Source organism: Poromitra crassiceps (genome assembly GCF_964638095.1).
Source record: "Poromitra crassiceps genome assembly, chromosome: 19".
Taxonomy (NCBI): Eukaryota; Metazoa; Chordata; class Actinopteri; order Beryciformes; family Melamphaidae; genus Poromitra; species Poromitra crassiceps.
Window position 1 is genome coordinate 18,702,549 of NC_139646.1, and position 23,336 is coordinate 18,725,884.

At 44.9% G+C, this 23,336-nt stretch overlaps 1 protein-coding gene across 1 annotated transcript in view; it reads right to left on the reverse strand.

The window, feature by feature from the left end:
• Nucleotides 1-23,103, reverse strand: part of sorcs1 (sortilin-related VPS10 domain containing receptor 1) — a gene marked incomplete at both ends in the record, with an annotated part of 211,539 nt that extends 188,436 nt beyond the window's left edge. Inside the window, one exon of the mRNA XM_083655821.1 lies at nucleotides 22,768-23,103. Coding sequence (XP_083511947.1) covers nucleotides 22,768-23,103 — 336 coding nt within the window. The remainder of the gene's footprint in view (nucleotides 1-22,767) is intronic.
• Nucleotides 23,104-23,336: the final 233 nt, after the last annotated feature.

Below are 23,336 nucleotides of genomic sequence, written 5' to 3' on the forward strand. Positions count from 1 at the left end.
CTTCACAACGACTGCAAAACAGAGATCGTTAACGTTAACGCTAACGCTATAACGTTGCTGCAGTAATTGTCAAGGGTTCAGAACGTATTTCCTCAGCCTGTATAGTAGCTATCAACATGAAATAAAAAGCATTTGACAGCTTAAACCCGTGGCTTTTTATTTGGAAGGGTTACATTTGCCGTAATCTTTATTAACATGTCTTAAAATGCATTAGAATCTTTTTATTTTTTGGGGTTAAAGATTTTTAAGATTTTTTTTAATGAACATTAGAGCAAATATAATACGAAAAGCCAAAGGGTTAAGCTCTCAAATGCTTTTTATTTTTATGTTTCTATGTACTACAGAGCCTGAGATATGAAGGCTTTAGTGAATACCGACCGCTCTCTCTGAGAAGTTTGGACCGTTTTCTGTGAGAAATACAAGCTCAACCTAACATTAACGTTAGCGGCTAATTTAACAGCGTTTTGTGTGTGTGTGTGTGTGTGATCACACTAGCCTGTTGGTGTGTGAGAGAGAAAGAGAGAGTGAGTATGTGTGAGAGAGAAAGAGTGTGTGTGTCATGCAGCTGTAAGGTAAATGAAGGATGTAAACTAGCTAGTAAGCCATTCATTCATATTATTTAACGGTTGCTGTACACTGGAAGAACTCAAACGTCAGGTTGAAAAGATGAATGGTGCCACTGCCAGTTCTATGCAATTTAAAAATCAAAATGTTGTTTTTTCTAAGAAATAAACTAATGTAGTTGTTTATTTGAAGAGATTTATCTTATTTTTTGGTGTATATTTACGATAAGCCTTTGAAAACACAAAAAAGGGTTCTTATCCGATTACTCGATTAATCGATGGATTATTCGGTAGAATACTCGATTACTAAAAGAATCGATAGTTGCAGCTCTAGAACAGATGTCTATGCACCTGCTCTAGAATCCCCAATCCTGTAGTGTAGAGCCGCAGCACCGTCTTTTGGTGAGTCAGCCCATTGAGATGTATGGGGGCTTTTACCCCACTCGCACGCCAGCCATATAACATTTTGTGGGCGTTCCCACACAGACTGACTCTATGGCTTGGCACTTCACCTCATCTGAGCTTCTACTTTTTAAGTGAGTTTTAACTCGCCGAGTGACCGACTTTCAAACTCACTCACTGACTGAACTCCAGTAAGTAACTTTCACTGCTCTCTAACCCGCCAGCTTCTCCAGCATAAACTTCCAGCACGATAACATTTATCTGTTTCTAGTATTTATAACAGCAGGATACAGCTGGCATAGCAGATTTAAGCTTTTGGTTGCAGTGTTCAACTGTGGAATTCCCATGATATCCCCTCATAGCTAGAAAGCATTATCTCGTTACTGTAGCTGCCAGGTGCAGCAGGTGAGTATGGGTGGATGAAGCAGAAGGCCTGAAACAAATGTGGCTATCTTTAGCAGTGAAGAATACCCCAAAGTTACTTGGACTCAGAGTAAAACAAATGAACAGAACTTCATGTTTGTTCTTTGGCAAGTGGCCATATGTGGGTCAGCTGCGAGGCCATGGTCCAGCAAACACATGAAGATGCTGCTGCTTCGGGTGGGATGAGGGGCTGAAGCTCTGGTTGTGTCTGTTGGCAGCAGTGCCGTTGCATGTGTGGACCAACACTGGAGCCACTGTAAGTGCTATGACACCCACACTGGATGACACCCTCTGCTTCAGTGAGGTATTTACAGATATATATATATATATATATATATATGTGTGTGTGTGTGTGTGTGTGTGTGTGTGTGTGTGTGTGTGTGTGTGTGTGTGTGTGTTTTTTTTTACAGCAGTTTACAAAAAAGCCTCACATCTCAGGACATAAAATAATATTGTACATGAGCCTTGAACGGGCCTACTTCTCTGACCATTCCCCATGCCAAAATTGTCCAAAAACCTTCCCATGCCAAAATTGTCCAAAAAAACAAACACTATCATTCTCCAGTACAGCTGGGACAAAAATGTGGAATATTATGTATGGCTAATGGACGTCAAGATATCAGGATTTATATACAGAATGTACAAGGACATCTGACAGTATTTAAAACATAGCCACTGACAGCTCAGTATATTTGTGATATATAGTATATCAGTGCAAATCCAGATGTGAATGTCCATCAGTCATTTTGATCAGGTACTGTATACCTCCATGAACTGCATGCTGTGAATCTGACTTCTTCCTACATTTCAAACTCTATTCTCTCTTTTTTTTCCAGACACACTCCAGATTTAACTCCAAGCTCCTCCTTAACACAGTATATAAATACAGTGTGTAAATCACGGGGGCTGCCCTAACGGCCATAAATATCCAGCCCAAAATGGGATGTGTGAGTGTTCTACCTTGGAGCACGGCCTCTACGCCACGCTTGAACACTCTCCTAATAGTGTGCCCCTGCTCCGCGCACCTCTCTCCCGCACAACCATCGCCTCAATCACCATCATTCACATCAAAGTGTCAATCACAGGGAGGCGGGGCCTATGAAACAATGCCAGCGCACGCACCAGAAAATACAGGGCTGTTTGTGAGGAGACAATAGCACACACAATATACATTACATACTGGGTCTATTTATATACATGCATAAAAGGGACTGCATATATTAATATAAGTTTTACTGTATTTAATTTCGTTTTTGCTCAAATGGATGTAGACAGCTTCCGGCATACTGACATGCATCCATCTATGCCAATACATACGTAGGGTGTAATATATCTAGAAGAAATGTTGCAAAAAATGTTACAGCGAGGAAACTTGGGCAGAAAGGAGAGAAGTCCGCACACTCAAGGCTCAAAGTAAATGGTTTTATATAGACCGTTTTCATGGAATTGTGTTGTAAGTGAAGAGTTTGGAACCTAGCTTATGTCCTGTCAGTTATTGTACGAGCAAACACTGACAGGAAGTGAGCTGGGGGGCAATTTACAATGTTTTATGTTGTCGAGTTAAAACCGTCCATAGCAATGTTTCGATCACCGGGATCTTTTATCAACCGGCGATGAAACTTGAAATTGAGAAACAGGGATTTCCATTTAATACCGGCCTCCTTTATGAAGTCCTCCATATCCTTATTAATGTCTGTGGCTATGATACTTCCAACCACTTAAATGGACAAGGCCATGAACTGATGGAGCTGTGGAAAATACAAAGGGGAAATCATACCGCTGCATGATGGAAAGGGAGCTTAACGAGGAGAGAGAGGGAGGTAAGAGGGAGAGGGAGAGTACTCACAGGAACACCTAAGGGCACTTACTGAAATTAAGTGTGCGTTCCTAGAGCCCCACAGCCTCGGATTAGAGTACCCCGATATATATCACTCACAACGTGTGTTTTCTTTGACGAAAGCCTCCCTCCGGGAAGACACTAACTACTCCAAAAACGAGACGCTTTTACAGTACAGACTAAAGGAAATAATGACTTATTTGTCATTATTTCATGTGGGAATTTTGCTGCCAGGAAGATGGGTCAGTGGGAACCTAGTTTGTTTATGGGCATACGCAGCCCGACAGCGAGTAAACGCTGCTCAGCGGAGCGCGCAGTGTCCGCCTGGCTGATCACTCCCAGGCCCAGCACATACCCTGCGGACCGCACTATGACTTCGGTTATGGTTGTTGTTTCAATGTGTGTGTGTGTGTGTGTGTGTGTGTGTGTGTGTGTGTGTGTGTGTGTGTGTGTGTGTGTGTGTGTGTGTGTGTGTGCTCAATACTGAGCACACACACAACGTGTGCGTGTGCGTGTGTGTGTGCGTGTGTGTTTTATTGCCTCATCTCACCATGATGTACTAAGTAACAGTGTTGGATGCACACAGATTAGGTGTTGCTCACATTGCAATTCAGTCTTCAAAACCAGATTTGGAAGTGAACAAGTTCATTAAGACCAAAGGGCTCGATAGTGTTCAAGGTGAAAGTCCAAAAGGCGTCTCTATTTTTTACTTTAATTTAGAATCTTTTGCCCATGTGGGTGTGTGACTGTGAACTCCTTGGTGTCAGAGGAGTTTGAGCAATGCGTGCAGTGACCACAACGATCGAAACCAGTGGGCTGAGAGGGGAGCCAGGAAGAAGGAGCTGGTATGCGGATATCAGAGTGCACCAGGCGATCTCTGAGGTTTTGTGCACTTCTGAAGGTGATGAGTGGAGGCTCAGCAACAATCTCTTTGAGAGAAGGATCGCTCAGAATTGGAAGTGGTCAGGCTTGCATAAGAGCTGGGTGATATGGTTGGAATCACTATGACGATACGATTTTTTCCCATATACATATATATCACGATATGGCAGCTCATGTGTACAAACTCTTGTGAAATGCTGTTGAACTGAATGGTACTGTTAGGTGTGATGTCGAAATAGAAATATTCATTTTTTCAAGTAAAGTAAGTAAAATGTGCTTGTGATCCTCAATTTAGACAGCAGAATTGGGTATCACAATATCCCCAAATCACCATATCATCACGATATGATTCCACTTAAAGACGATAAACGATAATATTGGATTATCGGCCAGCCCTACTTGTGTTGGAATCAGAGTTTGATGTACATGTAGTCTGGATACAGCCCAGCCATAAGACACATATTAGCCAACTTGCCAAGTGAACAGCAGAAGAGGAAAGACGTGGACACAGATTCAGATAAATAGATGTACATCCACAAGAGATGCATAACTGGCAATTTCAGGACAAGTGTGGATGCCCAGGGATGCAATATCATGAAATGCAATCGCTGTAATGCAATCTCAAAAATATCACTGGAATGACAAGTTTAACTGTAGCCTTTGACTGACATATTAAATTACCTCCAACAGAGGGGATGAGAGTCCTCAGAGAAAAGTGGACTGTTATTAGAAATAAACAAAACAAACATGGCCGCGGGTCCACCTGGGACCGGGACCGAGAGGCCCTTACAGGGGATTTTCACATCTCAGATGTGCCTCAGTCAATCACTTTCAGTCATCTCACATACCTCTGACTCCCACCACCAAGTCTGTCCAAAACCCTGTGAGACAAAGTGTGAGAATGGGACCTCGCAGAGTGGGAGGCAGTGTTTCCACTACATTCATTGACTTTCCTTGGTGCGCAATATTGCCTATTATGTGTGTGATAGCCAATTCATACATGAGTCACAGAATATGTTACAGGAGTCAGGATTTTATTCTGCCCCTTTTGTGACAAGTGGATTAATTACTTTAAACCAGTGCTTCATAAAGTAGTATTTGCCGTTATTGCCTGCCATTGAATTGCATGCAAAACCACCATGATAATGACTGCAGTAGGACAAAGGCAAATTGAACCACCCTATAAAGCCTGCTGCCAGTTACATTCATGTCTTGAACCACAATAAAAAGCAGGATCACATCGAGACATTAATCTCCAATTATTTTTTGTGCTGTGTCAGTGGATTATATGTCCATATCTGGGCTTCTGGTGTGTGGACTGGACTGGAGTACAGTAATTACCTGGGGTTAGCATTCATAAGGCGCTTAACAATAGCTAAAAGATGTCAACAGGATGCCTTCAGTCTGTGAATCAGGGCTAAAACAACTTGCTCCATTTAAAATGGCATGACTCCTCCCTCCCCAGTACAAGTAATGGCATACAGTAGGCCTTCATATTCAAATGTTCAGGAGTAATCCCACCTGTCATTTGAAGGACGCTCCTCGCAAACATGGCAGTAGCTACATAGCCTGATAGATAGACGCTTTTCACGGGGGCCATTTTGTGTCGAAAAGGCAGAATAAACACAGGTGCAAGCAAAACACTAATGAAGGTTTCCAAATTCCAATCATGGTAGTTTGAAACCCTCATTAGTGTTTTGCTTGCACCTGTGCTTACCCTGCCTTTTCGACACAAAAAGAGAACGGTCTATTCGAATCAAAATGGATAGAAAACAATAAAAACTGATTCAAGACTTAATTCTGTTATGCAGTATTGAGGGTAACTCATTACAAAAGTAACATATTATTACATGTAATATATTACTTTTAGCAGTAACTCCGTAATATAACTTATTATAGTAATATAACTTATTACCAATAGGATTTCATTATACCAGTTCCTTTGTCAAGTAACACAAGTTACAAATTGAGTTAATTTATTTGTTTATTATCAAAGCACATATTTAAATAAAGATACCATTATTTCCTAATCAAATTGTGTGTTTTTATACAAATAACCACTATAGATGACAGTAACAAAGGAAAAGGATAACATTTAGAATTTTGGACCGTTTACACACGACAGTTTAAATTATTTTTCGGGATGGTTCTGGGGCGGCAATGTCATTCTGCTACTGCAGTTATTTCGGCCAAAGTAATGCAAAAGTAGTGTAATAAGTAACGAGTTACTCTACACAGACAGTAATATTGTAGAGTAACTTATTACTTTCAAATGAAAGTAACTAGTAATATGTAATATATGATATTTTGAAAGTAACTTGCCCAACACTGCTGCTACTGTATGTCAGGTGTGTGCTCATTACACCACATGCAGTCGACGAGGCCTTTTAAGCGTCGCAGTTTGAAAACTCGACTGAACGACATCAGAGATAGGGCTACAGTATGTTTACCATGCATGGCCGACAGTCTGTGGTCTGTTACATGAGAGAAATCTATAGTATTAGTAGTCTGTCCTTTCAATAATGGTAGAACAGGAAGTGAATGCAAAATGGATTTGCTGCTGCTCCCGCAGGTCAATTGGCCTGTAAGCTTTCAATCAGACCTGCTTCTGTTTAGCAGCACAAAGTCCTGGGAGGTGAAAACATCCCTCTTTATTTCTGAGATATGTAGAAAACAGTCAGGATGCTGTGATACTGCGCCTACTTGGGGGCATCAAAAAAGTTGTCTTGGGTGCGTCAGTATAAAAGACAAACTTGAGAGGTCGGCAATGCATACCAATATCTCTGGCCTTAAAAAGCCTCTATAAGCAGCCCACATGCTGAGATCAATGCAAAATATATTGTCTTTTTAATTTTTGACATTTGTGAAGTCAAACAGTGCTCAAAGTCCAATAATATGAAACATTCATGGCAGTAGCACTGATGATAGTCCAAAGTGAATTTGCCGCTTTTTAATTCACTTTTTTTTTCTTTCTTTCTTTGCACTTTGAGCACTGTTATCCACACATCTCTCACCCCTCTTTCCATGACCGAGGTGAACTTGGTTTTATTTTCAATATTCGCTTGTTTTGGTCCATTTCTAACAGTAACCGCTTGATGAAAACTGCACCAATTCATTGAAGGTTAGCCTATGTTAGTATGGTTTTGTACAGATATGTGAGGCTGACATTTCACAGGCTTTATCAACTCCCTGACCTCAGCGGTTATCACGCAAGTGCCAGGGAAACACTCTGATCTGTATATCCTTCTGAGAGCGTGAGGCAGGTGGAATGTCTCGGGACCGTCGTCAAAGTGCAATATCCATAGTTTCAATTTGGAACAACTATTGTATTTCATACAGAAAAAGAAGACAAATACTGTCACGATGACCGTTCCGCTTCTACACATAGGCCACACCCACCACCGCATAGTCATAGCGCCACCTACTGGCAACACAAAAATCGGCTTATCTCGAGAACCGTTGATCCGATCGATTTTAAACTTGGGGAGTGCACTGCTGGGAACCCGAAGGAGTGTGGTGCCGAATTTTGGACACGTGCATAGCCATAGTGCCACCTACTGGCAACACAAAAAGCAGTTTATCTCAAGAAGCGTGACGTCCAATCGACTTCAAACTTGGCGGGTGCGCTGCTGGGAACCCGACGGAGTGTGGTGCCGAATATCATGCAATTCACACATGCGCATAGTCATAGGGCCACCTGCTGGCAACACAAAAAGTAATTTATTTCACTAACCGTTCGTCCGATTCACTTCAAACTTGGGGAATGCGCTGCTGGGTACTTGACAGAGTTCAGTGCTGGATTTCGTACAATTCGGACATGTGCAGTTATAGCACCACCTACTGGCAACACAAAAAAGGTTTAACTCGAGAACCATTCGTCCGATCAACTTCAAACTTGGCGTGTGCGCTGCTGGGGACCTGGGAAAATGCCGTGTCAAATGTCATGCAAATCGACCAATTGGGGGGAGTGGTGAAAGCAGGGAGATGTGGGGGGGGGGGGGGGGAAGTGAAGAGTGGGAGAGCATGATATTTGACTGGGGGAAGGGGAGACAGGGGCACTGCACTAGTACATCAAATATTACTTCAGTGATTTGAATTGTTTTATCAATATTAAAAATGTTACTGACAAAACGCATTACCTTGATATAATGATAAAAGGCCACTGCTAATTTGCCCTACCTAGCACCCTAGCAGCTCGGCTGCTGCGTGTCAGCGTATCAGTGATGTCATCAGTGACATCATTATTGACCATTGTCATAAGAATTGTGACATCATCAGCGGTACGAAAATGTAAACAGACAGACAGAGCCCACCTGCTCACTTTTATATAAAGGATGATTGACCCCCAAAATTAATTCTAATATGAATTTAGCTTTGACACTTCACTTCACTACTAACAGACTCATTCACAGCATGCATAAACAGCAGCATAATAGGTTTGCTCTTCTTTTTCAAAAATCTATTTAACACCATGCAGCAATTCTGTATAGGTCAGCAGAATAGAGGCCGCCCCAATATATGCCAATATACACCAGTTCGCCATACCCAGTTGTTGAAGCAAGAGGTGCAGGTTTGCGCGCATGCGGACCCTACGGTATACTTCTCCCCCTCTCCCCTCTCTCTGGCACTGTCTCCGTGTGTGTGTGTGTGTGTGTGTGTGTGCGTGCGTGCGTGTGCGCGCGTGTGTTTCAACCGGTTTCACAGGCTTTGGCGCTTTCTGTCTCCACTGTGCTTCCTTGTAGAAGCGGGGGGAGGGGCCTAGGCTAAATCTCGTGAGCACCTCTCGGTGAGCTGCTCAAATCTCGGTGAAAACGGATGGACACACGTCACTTATAGAAGTGGCTGCACCGTTTAAAAAGTGAACGCCAACGCACAGCTCCACCGAGGTGAAGTACAGTATGACTGGTTATGATGTTCATAATCCAAACGCAAAGCATCAAAGACATGACAAGCAAGATCACACTCTAGTCATGCTGTTGTTACTGGATATCAGCATGGATGTGATTATCTATGAGTGAATGAATCCCAGCGATGCTGAGTAGCACTCCCTCTCCTCTGATATTGCTTATGTAATATTATTAAATTATTAATTATTGCTGCTTATTATTATTATTATTATTATTATTATTATTATTATTATTATTATTATTATCATTATCATTATTATTATAGGGTTAGGGGTTAGGGTTATAGTTAAAATTATTAAATATAATTATACTTTAGTGAATTTCGGTGGGAACATAACTGATTTCGCCCCCTTAAATCAAAATTGCGTTTGGCTAGAAACACAACTAATATAGTTGTTTGAAGGTTGTATGTTGACGAATACACGATAAATTAATTTAATCTGGGATCAGACCACGTTCAATTCATTGCGATTTATTGGCAAGAACTACTTCTGCATCTTCTGCCAAATATATCTTCCAATGTTGGTGTATTCACAAAGGATCACAGACAATCTAGACGGGAGTTGAGCCGTCTGTTCTGCTTTTCCACACCGTACAAGTCTGTCACTTTAGCATATGCCTTGTGTAAATTGCTTGTTTAGTTTCTGCTGTCGTGAATGAACAGGTTGTAAATGTGTTCGATTTATTGCTCATATGCTGCAAACTGCGTGTGGCACTGACAGCGCTCAACTGTTTGAAAATGAGCAATTATGGCTGCCTGATGAGCTGGAGAAAATATCACTGTACAACAGAGACGTGGCGTTGGTGGAAAATAAGTAGCGGTTTCGCGGGGTAAAAGTGGTGTGTTGCCATAGCGACGAGAATGCATACACAACCAGAAATAGATCCCTCGACACCTCGAGAGGTAGCACGAGACTGCCAACTGAGACAGCTGGTGTGAGCGAATTCATCGCAGCAGCGCCTCAAAGAACTTCATGTGATCAACTCCTTAGTTAGTGACAAAAATCTTTTGATATATTTACTTCTTGTCTGTGTGCGAGGAAAAACTTGTGAGACACTACTGTACCTTTTGTCTCAGCGTGTTTGTTTCATCGCCGTACCTCAAGGATCCAAGGATGATTTTGTGGCGTTAAGACGTCAAAGAATCAGCCGCTCCGGTTTGGTTCAAGCTCATTAAAGAGGCTTATTAGGTAGTGTGGATCAGGTAAAGAAGTTCATCTCATAACGGAGATGTCATCTGGAGGCGAATGAGACAATGTGAGTGATGATGATGTGGTTTGTGCTGGTAACTCTCCAGTGTGACATGAGGACAGCCATTTAATTTGGACTGAACAAGACATGCTCCAGTGGGCCATGTCCTATAGCTCAAGCTCAAGAGTAAACGTCTTCGACTGATTGACAATATGTCAGCCCGAATCCGTCTAGGACCAAGAGACAGGCCAAGCGCCTGACATTTCAATAAGGTAAATAATACTCCCCGGTGCATCTTTTATGTCCATACACGCAATATGCCATGGATTCCACAGTGAGGCTGCTCTTTGCCTATAACCTTTCCCTCAGAATTTTCAAAAGCTGTTCCAACGGGTGAGTTTTTTCCTCCATGTTTATTTGCTATAAAACTACTGCTTTTTCCCGCTCTGTTTGCACCACTGTGAAATAAGCCGCTAAAACTCGTGTGAAATGACAAGACGCAAAACGTAGCAGGAGGATGTCCCAATTTGCTCTCGTTTAATTGAATGTGCGGAGGACTCACGGCAATCAGTGTAAACTTCAATCTGTGCAAATCAAAGACTCTTAATTACAACTGTGACTGTCCCTTACACAACACAAAAAGACAATATAATATACAGAAAGTTTGTTAAAGGCAGTGTTGTAGTCTAGTCCGATTCCTGGACTCCTTTCCAGGACTCGTGACTTGACTTGGACTTGAGCACTGACTCGGACTTAGACTCGAGCATTCATGCATTTGGACTCTAGTACGAGGACTCTGACTTGTTCATTGTTGATGGACTGTTGTTGTTTTTCTCCGTTTTTTATGACAATTTTATGCAAGGGCAGGCACGTGTGTTCCCGCCATGTAGATATATGCTCATGTTCAGTAACTCCGGACTCGGATATCACTGATGACAAGAAATCGACTCGAGCCAAAGAAACTTTGTGGTTGACTGTGTGAAGCTAAACGCAGGAGTTGACATGAGTTTGGTCACACCCAAAAAAAAGTGCGCCCATGGCGCATCCTCTCCCGAGTCTCACCCTAGAAATGAGCGCACAAAGTGCACACAAGGTCAAGCCCCTCTATAGATGTGCTCAATAGGCATTCTGGGAAATGTATAACATTTCAAGGTTGGGTTAAGGTAGGGTTAAGGTAGGGTTAAGGTGGGTACGATTTGTGGTTTAAAACTGGAGGGGGAAGGGGGTGGATCCAAATGTGGGGAGTGAACTCAGAACATTCAGAGCTAGAGGCAATGGCTCATGCTCCAGCAACCTAAGACTCTGTAAGAACTGTGCGCTACAATGACCAAAGCTGTTCATCGTCCAATGCAAATTCATATGCAAATTCAATGGAAATACATACAATCTTGCTTGAATTTTCACATATCACACTGAGTTCAGGCTGACAGATCCCACGACTCCACTCTCCAAAGTCTGTATCTCTGTCTCCTTAGAACATTATAATACAACGCATCATTCACTACAGTCAGTATGCAGTGCTTGTGTGTGTGCGTGCGTGCGTGCGTGCGGTGCGTGCATTTACTAGGGTTGTCACGATACTAGAATTTCTAACTTCAATACTGATACCCAGGAAAATATTGATACTATATACTATTTTCGATAGGCTACCTGGGGGGTGGGGGGGGGGGTTGATGAAAACACACCAACAGGCATAAAAATAAACTAACACAGTGCAAAAAGTAGGTAGGGACACGCACATCCAAAAATAGGCCACACTGGGCCTGGGTGCTGGATCAATAAAGTACTTACAGTGAAAAAGAAACAATCCGCACACCGAGGAGCTCCCGTTTAGGTTTTTTTTATTTTCAATACAGCGTGACGTTTCGGGCCACACCAGCCCTTCCTCAGACGCTTTCTGAAGTGGCAGAGAGACGCCGTCTTAAATACCCGTATCAATATACATGGCATCACCAGGTGTTCATCAATTAGTAATTAGAAAGATAATTCAGAAATGTTTTAAAAGTTGTACACACAAACAGGTTATTATAGACATAATGTACAGATTATAACAGTATATGTATATATACAGTATAGAAAAAAATAGGACAAATATAATTATACATGTCCCCCAAGAAATGGAAGTAGTTTGTGGGCTCTACATTATAGTAGTCAATTAGAGTTTAACAAATCCAAATATAAGTGTAGATGCACATACATCCTGGAGGTTTATAAAAATAAACTAAGACAGATGGACGGACAGACGCCTCTCTTGTGGAGAAGCGTGCGTCTAGGCCCGATAAAACTCTTCAAAACTTTCAAAACTTTGCACTTACAGACGGACTACTCCTGCTCTATTCATCAGAACACTTTTAACCTGTTGAAACAACAAATACCCACCAACGATATAGGGAGGGAAAACTCAGGAGTATGTTTGATTTTTCATTAAGAGAAAGCACTGCTCGTATCGATACTGTTGCAAAATGCGTATTCTACAACAGCATGAGTGAATACTGGATTCTGATTGGCTAGCAACAGTGGTAAATAGGCCAACAATCTACAGTTCGGCTCCAACCGCAGTATCACTCCGCTCCCTGATGCTGACTCCGCTCCCTGTGCTGACTCCGCCCACTGTTAGCCTGTCAGTCTGCAAATCTCTAACAAGGAAATGGCCGATCTCTAACAAGGAAATGTCCGATTTCGTAGTAACGTTTGATTTACTGGGTGGATTGAGTTTTGAGCAGTGGTTAGATGAAGATGAAGGTGAAGTGAACAAAGAACGACCTGGTGAAATTGGGGAGAGAGAACTGGCTGAGCTTGAGTTGTCACGAGTTCGGACTAGCGGGAGGTCGGACTAGCGGGAGGTCGGACTAGCGCCCGGACCCCGAACCTGGGACTGTCAAACAAACAAACGCCCTCTGCCGTCACCAGATATCAACACACCACCACCAAAACGGGCTGCTTTAGATAACTGTTTAAATAACTGTACTTTTACAGGCAATGTATCAATAACTGTGAATCCCGTTAAGGAATAGGTTAGTTGTTTTTTGGCTCAAAGGCAACTAAATGTTTAGTGCAATCATTGATCTTGTGTATGGAACTATATTCTGTGGCGGAAGGATAAATGTATTCTGAAACCAGTAGTGATTGTAAATAAATGAATTGGATGTTACAAGTGTAGTCGCAGACTGTAGTTCAATCATGGAAGACCAAATAAGGCATTAATAGAGCACCCCATGCTGTCATAACCCTCAGCCCAAATGACGTCACTAAATGACGTCTCCATCTCCGACGTCACCTTCTCCATGACGTCCCAAATGACATCAGTTATGACATCATAAATGACATCATAAATGACATCAGTTATGACATCATAAATGCCCTTCTCCCAAATGACATCAGTTATGACATCATAAATGACATCAGTTATGACATCATAAATGCCCTTCTCCTGGTACTATATAAAGCCCCCATCACCACAGCTTAAATCACACTTGTGCAGTCATCACTCACCTTGTGTCAGCATCACGCATTCATCCAGCATCTCCAGAGCAAAAAGCTTCATTCAGTCCAGCACCATGTCCGAGTCCGAAAACGAGCAGCAAAGTTTCAGCTCCACCGTGGACGCTTTCCTCCAGAGCACATTCAACGCCCCGGCCAGCCTCGGGCAAATCCCCAATCCCCAGGCTCCATCTCCGGGCGTCACAGGCGTCTCATGGGACGCTCCCCTCACCAGGGGCCGCGGCCGCAAAAGAAGATCCAACGTCAAGGAGGTCCTCGTCTCGCCTGGATCTCAGTCCGCACAGCACTCCGGAGGCCGCGGCCGCGGCAAAAGAGCCCAGGAGTCCACCTCCCCGGATCTCAGTCCGCACAGCACTCCGGAGGCCGTGGCCGCAGCAAAAGAGCCCAGAAGTCCACCTCCAAGAAAGGCCCAACGAAGCGCACCACGACCGCCGGCTCCTCGGCGGACGCGCCAAGGCTCCAGCCCCTCCAGGCCTCCAAGATCCCCTGATCGCAACGATGTCTTCACTCGCGAGCCCCACGCTCCCCACGGCAGCAGCCCAAACAGCCCTGCCCCAGGTTTCAGGTCGTATCCCCCCTTTTCAGCCGGCATCTCTTCCGGCGGCCGCACTCATTGCCTGGTTTCAGTCAACGTTGCGGCATTGCTGCTGCACTCATTTCAGGCCGGGTGCCAATCCCTTAGCATACGGCATACGGCATACGGCCGCTTCCCTCTCCCGTGTCCATTCGGGTTTTAACAACATGCCTCTAGTCCCAGTTTCCAGTCAACCTTCTCTTTTTCATAGCATGGTTCCTCTCTTACGCATCCAATCCATCAATCCAATCCCAGTCATTTAGATAAAGTATAACCCTTGTAAACTTTTCCGGCCATGCTGAGTAGCGCGCTAGCTACCTGGCTAGCCACCGGCCTTCCATGCTATACTGCGCATGCGCGTGGCTGGTCTAGCGTTGCCAAAGATGCGCATTGCAAATGCAAGATGCGACACTATCGTCTCCCGTCGCATGCTTCAGGCAAAATGGCGATAATCATCAGTTCTGCTGTTGCCGTCCTTCAAAATATAAGAAAATGTATAGCTCAGCGCTAGAGCGGACTGGCTTGAATGTGGGAAAGCGGGGTTCGAATCCCGTGTGCGCGCTGATATTTTAATTTAAGATCCTGGTGAAATATGGTCTAAATCTGAAAGTTCAATAAACGTCTGCAAATAGTGGGTGAAAAAACTTTCACTTTCAAATTTAAACGTCTTTTCAACCGAAAAATGCTCGCGGGTGGTTCTGGCTTCAGCATATGCTTGAATTAAGTTCTAGAGGTGAATGGTTGCAGAAAAGAGGCACCATGAGTTCCCTACTTCTCCCAGTAGGGAATCGATCTTCCTCTACGAGATTTACTCTGGTATTGCAAATGCATACGAAGCTTCAGTCTCGATCATAAACAAAAGGTGCTCCTCCCAGTCCACCACGGCTTTAATGTGCAGTGCAGCATCACCCGGCTTTCCGTTATGCATAACTCGTCAGGTCAGCAGAGCTCATTCCCCGGTCACGGCGCAGTAGATTCAGCAGAGCACATCCCTGGTCACAGCACAGTGGCTACAGCAGAGCATATCCCGGCAGCGTTGCCAGACGTACGATAATTATCGTACCTGTACGATAATTTTGACCTCTGTACGATGTACGATCAATAATCCCCAAATCCCCCAAACGTACGAGAATCTCATCATTTCGTGACACTTAGACGAATCCTACGTCTATCACTCTATCTGTTTATACAATCATCTCTTCAAACAAACATATTTGCAGCTAATACGTGCAGGGTGTTTTGTTGTTGTTGCAACGCAGGCTGAGACCACAGTGTTGAAAAATCATGCCAAGTCCAAAAAGTAGCCTGTGATCAGCGCAGCCCCCCGACATAGGCGCGCCGAAGGCACGCGCGCTGGGGAGGGGGCGTACGATAATTTCACTCCAAAAACGATAATTTTGACCCTCTGGTACGATAATTCAACATTTGCCATCTGGCAACACTGTATCCCGGTCACAGCAGTGGCTCAGCAGAGCATATCCCTGGGCACAGCTCAGTGGCTTCAGCAGAGCTCCTCCCCGGTCACAGCACAGTGGCTTCAGCAAAGCATATCCCTGGTCACAGCACAGTGGTTTCAGCAGAGCTCCTCCCTGGTCACAGCACAGTGGCTTCAGCAAAGCATATCCCCGGTCACAGCACAGTGGCTTCAGCAGAGCTCCTCCCTGGTCACAGCACAGTGGCTCCAGCAAAGCATATAGCCGGGCACAGCACAGTGGCTTCAGCAAAAGTATACCCCCTGGGCACACCTCTTAGAAAATTGGAACGGAATCTCATTTTTCTACGACGAAATCGTCTCGTCTGCCGACGACTTAAAACTTTCTACAGATGCAGCACATTCACTGCTCCCCCTCCCGCTGGACGTCAAAACTAATCAAGAAGGTCATGGCACGAAAACCGCGTGTCTCCACAGCCAGTCTCTGCCTCAACTGAACTAAGTCCACCGTACAACAGCTCAGCCGAGGGTGCGGGTGCAACTCTCCCGAAGTGACAGTACACGACTGTCAAAACAAATGAAAAAGGCCCATAATAGACATACTGTAGACACGCAACTTAAAGTCAAATCCAAGGGGAAAACGTACTTATTAACAATGGTCAGCCCACCTTTAATATTCCAAATGTCAAAATGCACAAATCAGAACGTGCATCTATTAGGAATAGAACGGATAGATAGGAAAACTATGAGAAAAATATCAAGCCTATCTTTGCCTCATACAATTTGGGATAAAGTAAGTGCACAACTAAAGAATATAACATTATGTCTACTCATTTTTAGACATTTTCATGCCATAATAATATAATGCTAAAGGTTAAATATTGCATCTTTAAGCCATTGCTGGCTATGCTCATGCAGGTTGTTGCGACCTTGGTCATTACTGACCCTAAAAAATGCAGGTCATCGCTGACCTTTTTCTTTTGGGGGGGGTGGTCCCCTCCCGGGGGGGTCCTCCCTTCAACAACTGGGCTGCTGTCCTCATCAGCCATGCGTCCTACATCCATCCAGAGCAAGCTGCTATATCATCAGCCCAAAGATGCCTCCTTCCATGATTGGTAGGAAGTATTAATCCTTTTCCTCATCTCTCCCCATCATCACATGACAGGATCCTGGTTCATCCTTCACTTCAAGACCACACTCCAGAAATGCAACATCCCTGCAGAGAACTATTCCAGTCACTCCTTCAGGATCGGAGCAGCCACATCAGCAGCCATGCAGGGGGCGTCCTCCGCCTCCCTTCAACAACTGGGGCGCTGGTCCTCATCCACCTATGCATCTTTCATTCGACCAGAGCAAGACACCATATTATCAGCCCAAAGATCCCTCCTTCCATGACTAAAGAGGCAACAAGCACTTCGTTGGTGGTGATCAAACTCTCCTTTTCCTCATCAATGCGCCCATGCCCGGGCTATCCACATCCACGCCCTTGCAACCCCGCTTTGCCTTAAAAAACCCCGGTCAGCCCCTCATCTCCCGACATGCCTAAATTCTCCCCCCGTCAGCCCACGACCTGACTAAAGCATACCCCAGGCGAGCTCCATGACCCCCGTTTTCACTCTCCCAGTTCCTGAAATAACTTTAAATTCCTTTGGGGGATGTCCTATCTCATACAGCACTGACGCCCCTCTCTCATAAGCAAGAGGAGCGTCACATCATGGAGTCATACGCCATACTCAAACTGTCTATTCTGATTCAATAAAGTTTGTTAAAATTATATTACGAGTCTCTCATGATTGAAGTGTAGTCGCAGACTGTAGTTCAATCATGGAAGACCAAATAAGGCATTAATAGAGCACCCCATGCTGTCATAACCCTCAGCCCAAATGACGTCACTAAATGACGTCTCCATCTCCGACGTCACCTTCTCCATGACGTCCCAAATGACATCAGTTATGACATCATAAATGACATCATAAATGACATCATAAATGCCCTTCTCCCAAATGACATCAGTTATGACATCATAAATGACATCAGTTATGACATCATAAATGCCCTTCTCCTGGTACTATATAAAGCCCCCATCACCACAGCTTAAATCACACTTGTGCAGTCATCACTCACCTTGTGTCAGCATCACGCATTCATCCAGCATCTCCAGAGCAAAAAGCGATGACCCCCGTTTTCACTCTCCCTGTTCCCGAAATAACTTTAAATTCCTTTGGGGGATGTCCTATCTCTTACAGCACCGACGCCCTCTCTCATAAGCAAGAGGAGCGTCACATCATGGAGTCATACGCCATACTATTCTGATTCAATAAAGTTTGTTAAAATTATATTAAGAGTCTCTCATGATTGAAGTGTAGTCGCAGACTGAAGTTCAATCATGGAAGACCAAATAAGGCATTAATAGAGCACCCCATGCTGTCATAACCCTCAGCCCAAATGACGTCACTAAATGACGTCACCATCTCCGACGTCACCTTCTCTATGACGTCACCTTTGCAGCGTGACGTCAGTTGCCCAAATGACGTCAGTTATGACATCATAAATGCCCTTCTCCCGGTACTATATAAGGCCCCCATCACCACAGCTTAAATCACACTCGTGCAGTCATCACTCACCTTGTGTCAGCATCACGCATCCATCCAGCATCTCCAGGCAAGAAGCTTCATCCCACCACCTCCCCCAGATCACCACCAATGTTATGACTCCCGTTGGAAACAGATCCCCTCAGGGGGGATGTCCTATCTCTTACAGCACCGACGCCCTCTCTCATAAGCAAGAGGAGCGTCACTAGCTGTTGTAGAAAACAAATTTACCACTCGAGGTCGGGGTTTGTGGCCACATTTACCACTGGTACAGGGTTGTGGCACGAGGCGAAGCCGAGTGCTATAAACCCTGTACCAGTGGTAAATGTGGCCACAAACCCCTCCCTCTCGTGGTAAATTTGTTAATTGTATCAGTTTCAAATGTATCTATACCGATACTTTTCACAACCTTCGTGTGTGCGCATGAATACTGTGCATCTTGTGCATCCTTCTATCCTGGTGTGTTCTACCTATATGTGTGTGTGGGTTTGGGTGGGGGCGGGGCTAACTGTACAGCATGTAATGTATGAGACTCATATGATTTAATGGCCAATGTTTCAAGAGACTTTATGATAACTCCCAGACCAATCTGCCATACAGCCATCCAAACATATGGGCCTGTCAAGATGCAGGCTATGGAAAGGCCCTGGAGGTTAGAATGTGTAGCGCAGCACAGCCCGTGCCTATATGCACTTCTCCCTTTAGTTCTGTGACACATTGACGAGTCGACTCATCTGTTTATTTATACAGCGGCTCAGATGCTAAAGAGCGAGCGCGTCTGCTTCTGCTTACAGCAACAACGCTCCATATTTCATGCAGGATCCTCTGTTCTTGCTTGTTGAGTAAGTCGGTTGCGATGACTGAAAGAATAGGGGCAAATTGCTTCGTTGCCATACGAGTAGCATCTACTACAGTATTCATGAAAAATCACACAAATAGTCGTGACAGTTGTGTTTTGAGGGTAAACACTAATAGGTTAGCCTGGTATCCAGTCCCGAATGAATCCGTCATGGGGGGTCTCTGGACGCAAGCCTCCACCACTGATTCGGTGACATATGTAGTTCTAACGTAAGTTCAGTCGGGAAGACTATAATCTGCACTTTACACTTCCTCAGTTCACTTCTTATTTTCGCCACCCCTTCAAATTTGCTCGCATGCTCAAAAATAGCCTGTCAACTTCCGGGCTTTAATTGAATAATCAGCGGTTTGCCGCCTGGTCTATTATCCAATAGCATAGAGTCACATCACCTCTCACCCCCACACCCCTCATCGTAAGCCTATCACATGGCTGTTGTCCTATGCTTGTTTCTATCCATTCAGCCTCCCAACCTTGCTGCTGACAGTCTCTCACCCTCCACCTCCCCTTCTCCACCCAGTTCCGCAGACCCATGAGATTCTTCAGTCTGAAGAGTCATCAGTTTCAGAAGGAGAGGCATCACCATCACCACCACCAGTATCTAGACTCTACAGGGGGATATATCTGGCTGCTGCTCATGGCTGATGCAGCTCTATCTCAATATCTCCCTGTGGTGCCTAAGCGCCAAAGACTATTAATAATACGTAATTCTCATAATATTTTCTGTAAATCATCATTCATTCACTATTGTAATAAATGTTATTTTATTCATTCTCTGGTATCTAGTCTCTCCGGATTGAAATTTTGTAGCGCCATCTGATTGGTTTCTGCTGTCAATCATCAAACTCTTTGACCAATCGCAGTAGCAAAGCAGGACGACGCTAACATGTTACGTGCCTCATACAGTAGCAACAAAGTTCACTTCCCAGTGAAGACAACAGTGTGTTATATGTTGTACATACACTACAGTACCATGTTTGAGTGAGCTGGACCTCGTCAAGGACAATTCCAAGCAACCGATCCTTAACTGACCAGGCAATGACCAAATGACAATAAGAGGAGGATTTGGCAGTAGCATTTCTGTAGCTAGCAGGTAAATTAAGCTCTTACCAAAGCCGGTGGGATATGCTACATGTGTGTTGTTGTGGCGCTCTGTAATGCTTCATTGGTAGATTAGTCCCGCCGCCTACATCGACCAGCCAATCAGGCGTCTCAGACAGCATCTTTCTGAAATAAGTGCCAGTGAATAGACCCATATGAATCGCTATGCAAAATTCAAAGAGTGCTGAAACGTGAGATTCATAGAGCCTGGGACAGATACCAGTCTACAGATAGGTTGCACTTCACAGAGGAAACGATAACAATGAAAAATGGAAAAGTCCTTAAAACGGTTTCTGACATTTTCACCCCAAAAAATTGCCTTTTTTCTGACATTTTTCTCTCTTTTTTTCCTTTTTCTGCCTCCCTTCCCGGGCCTTCACTCCACTCGAAGGTCACATTTTGTCAGAAGCTAATTTCTCAGGCCCACAGAGACACCTGAGGCAGAGGATGTGGTTTCGGTCAGAAGCGAAGGAGAGAACCTGGAAGCTGGTGATATGAAGGAGAGAACCTGGAAGCTGGTGATATGAAGGAGAGAACCTGGAAGCTGGTGATATGCGGATGTAATTGGTAAGTGTGGTGTGGGTGTCACAAGGAGCTGTGCAGTTGTCGGAACAGTCAGAAACGACTCGCAGCAGCAAGAGTTTGAGGAAAAGCGTTTCGGGGCTCCATCTGTTCGTGCAGGACTGCAGATCAGTTTATGCGTTGTACTGCTTTGGATTCCACAGCCTCAAGGTTTAAAGCAATGCAGTACTCATAGAATTGTACTTAAATCTTAGATTATCACTTACAGATTATAGGCTTAGTTGTTACAGTACTCACACTTAATTACTCAATACTTTAATTTGGCCACTTTACTGCTGGGTTTCTTTATTTGTTCTTTACACAAGCCCCCCCCCCCCCCCCCTCACTGCTGCTGCCACGACAGTGCAGCAGTACCGCAGCAAAGTGCCCCTAACAAAATGAGAAACAACTGTAGATCCTTTACTCTGCATGCAAAACAACACAAAGTAGACCATTTGCAAATGTCATCATTATACTCCGTCCTACATATCCGCTGTTAGGTTGTGTCTTAAAAAGCACAGGCAGTACCGATCGTTACAGCGTGGATGACATTCTGCAGAGGCAGTGCCAGTGACAGTGCATTAAGAGTCTCCTCATGGACTCCGGCGAGAACGGCATCGCCAGCCCGACCGTGTGCAACAGCTGCCTCTTGAGAGGGCTTTAGCATTTCCCGGGGTGCCTCGGGGACGAGTCCCACCAGCGGCCCGGGGTTGAAAGAAAGCACCGAGCAGATTATTCACTAACTTACGTACCTGCTCTAGAGGCCGGGGGAAGCTAGTACAAACGGCCCCGCGCTCCATCCTAAACAGCTAACTGTCCCCTGGCACCCTGAGAGCACCCTCATCTCTCATCCCTGGCATGATGTGAGAGAGAGGATCTAACGCCAACAACAAGCAAGCAAGCTGAGAAGAGAGGACGGCCGCCCACGGATCCAAACTCTGCAGGCACTGGCACTAGTGTTTAGGCCTATACTGCCTCATGCAAGCCGGCTCAAGAAAGGAGGCAGCTGAAATTGCTTAACCTCTCCGAGAACATAGGAGGGATCCTTGAAAATTGTGCCCTCTGGTCACCGATACAGCATGTTCAACAACACCACCAACCGACCGCTTTATCCCACGCATCAATTTGACTGCTCCGGAGCTAAAGCTCTCTATCTCTTCCCCTTGACTCCCTTGGAGGTCATTCTCCCTGGGAGCCACAGGCATAGTTAACTTGCTATCTTGTTTTAGGTATGTAGAAGCTTTGTTGGATTGAGTATGTTTTGGTCTGGATGTTATTGTGTTTGTGGCCAACCATAAACTGTGAAATAATAGCCTATCTTTGTGGCTTAGCCTTTCCCTTAAAATTCATTCTATAGGTCGAATATAAATAGCCTATATGCAGACTAGTCTTATTTTGATCATCAACAACAACAATGACAACAACAACAACAACAACAACAACAACAACAACAGCAACAAATCTGTGATCCCCCCCCCCCCCCCCCCCCCCCACACACACACACACACACACACACAGAATCCAAAATAAGAAGAGTGGGTGGGTGGATCATTGACAAGTATTAGACATGAAACAGTAGCACAGTTTCAATTAACAACTTCTAATTGCCAAGAGAGACACTTGGCAATCAGATAAAGGAATGTATGGATAAAGTGTGTGCTCTCCTGCCTCTGCCAGACTCTCTCTCACATGCAGGCACGCACACAACACACACGCACGCACACAACACAACACACACACACACACACACACACACACACACACACACACACACGCACGCACGCACACGCACACACACACGCACACACACAACTTGGTTGTTGCTCATGTCACATGAGGGCGGTGTGCCAAACTGATGGCCAACATCAGCGAATTTTTCTCTCCATTGATACGCGCACATATTCTGGCCAAACGATGCTTAATGTGTGTATTAACAAATCACTTACGCTGCTGTTCTGCCCAGACCAATGCACCATAGCCTGGTTGTGGGACGAATCCCCGGTCAAGGCGAAGGTCGAACTGGTGAGTTTGAGCTCCTCCTGCCTTGAACCAGCCGCTCTCCGGTCCTCGCCGCTCCAACGTAATTCAGCGCGCGTCACTCTGCGTCCAGCCGCCGGTGAGGTGATGCCCTCTCCCGGGTCTTGACTCTGGGCTAAGCCGGGGGACTTGGCGATACTATCCAGCCAGGCACCACTGTTCCTTCTCGTTCGCTGTTTGTATTGCACGGCAGAGGCTGGAGCCGGGCGAGCGTTCTCGACACCTGTCTTCAGCTGGCCACTCATTTTGACATCGGAAACTTTCATCTTCAGCCCGGCGGTAAACTCGCTCTCACCGACCGAACTTCCCTCTTTGGGCCGTAGCCCGTCAGTATTCCGTGTTTGCCTCGAGGGGCTGTATTCCGCTTGGTTCTGGACGCATTCAACGGACCCAGCTGCGCATTCGAGCTGCCGAGTTTCGGCACTTGCAGGGTTGAATCTCCCTGCCCCGTCTCCATTTTCCAAAACTTCCCTGGTCA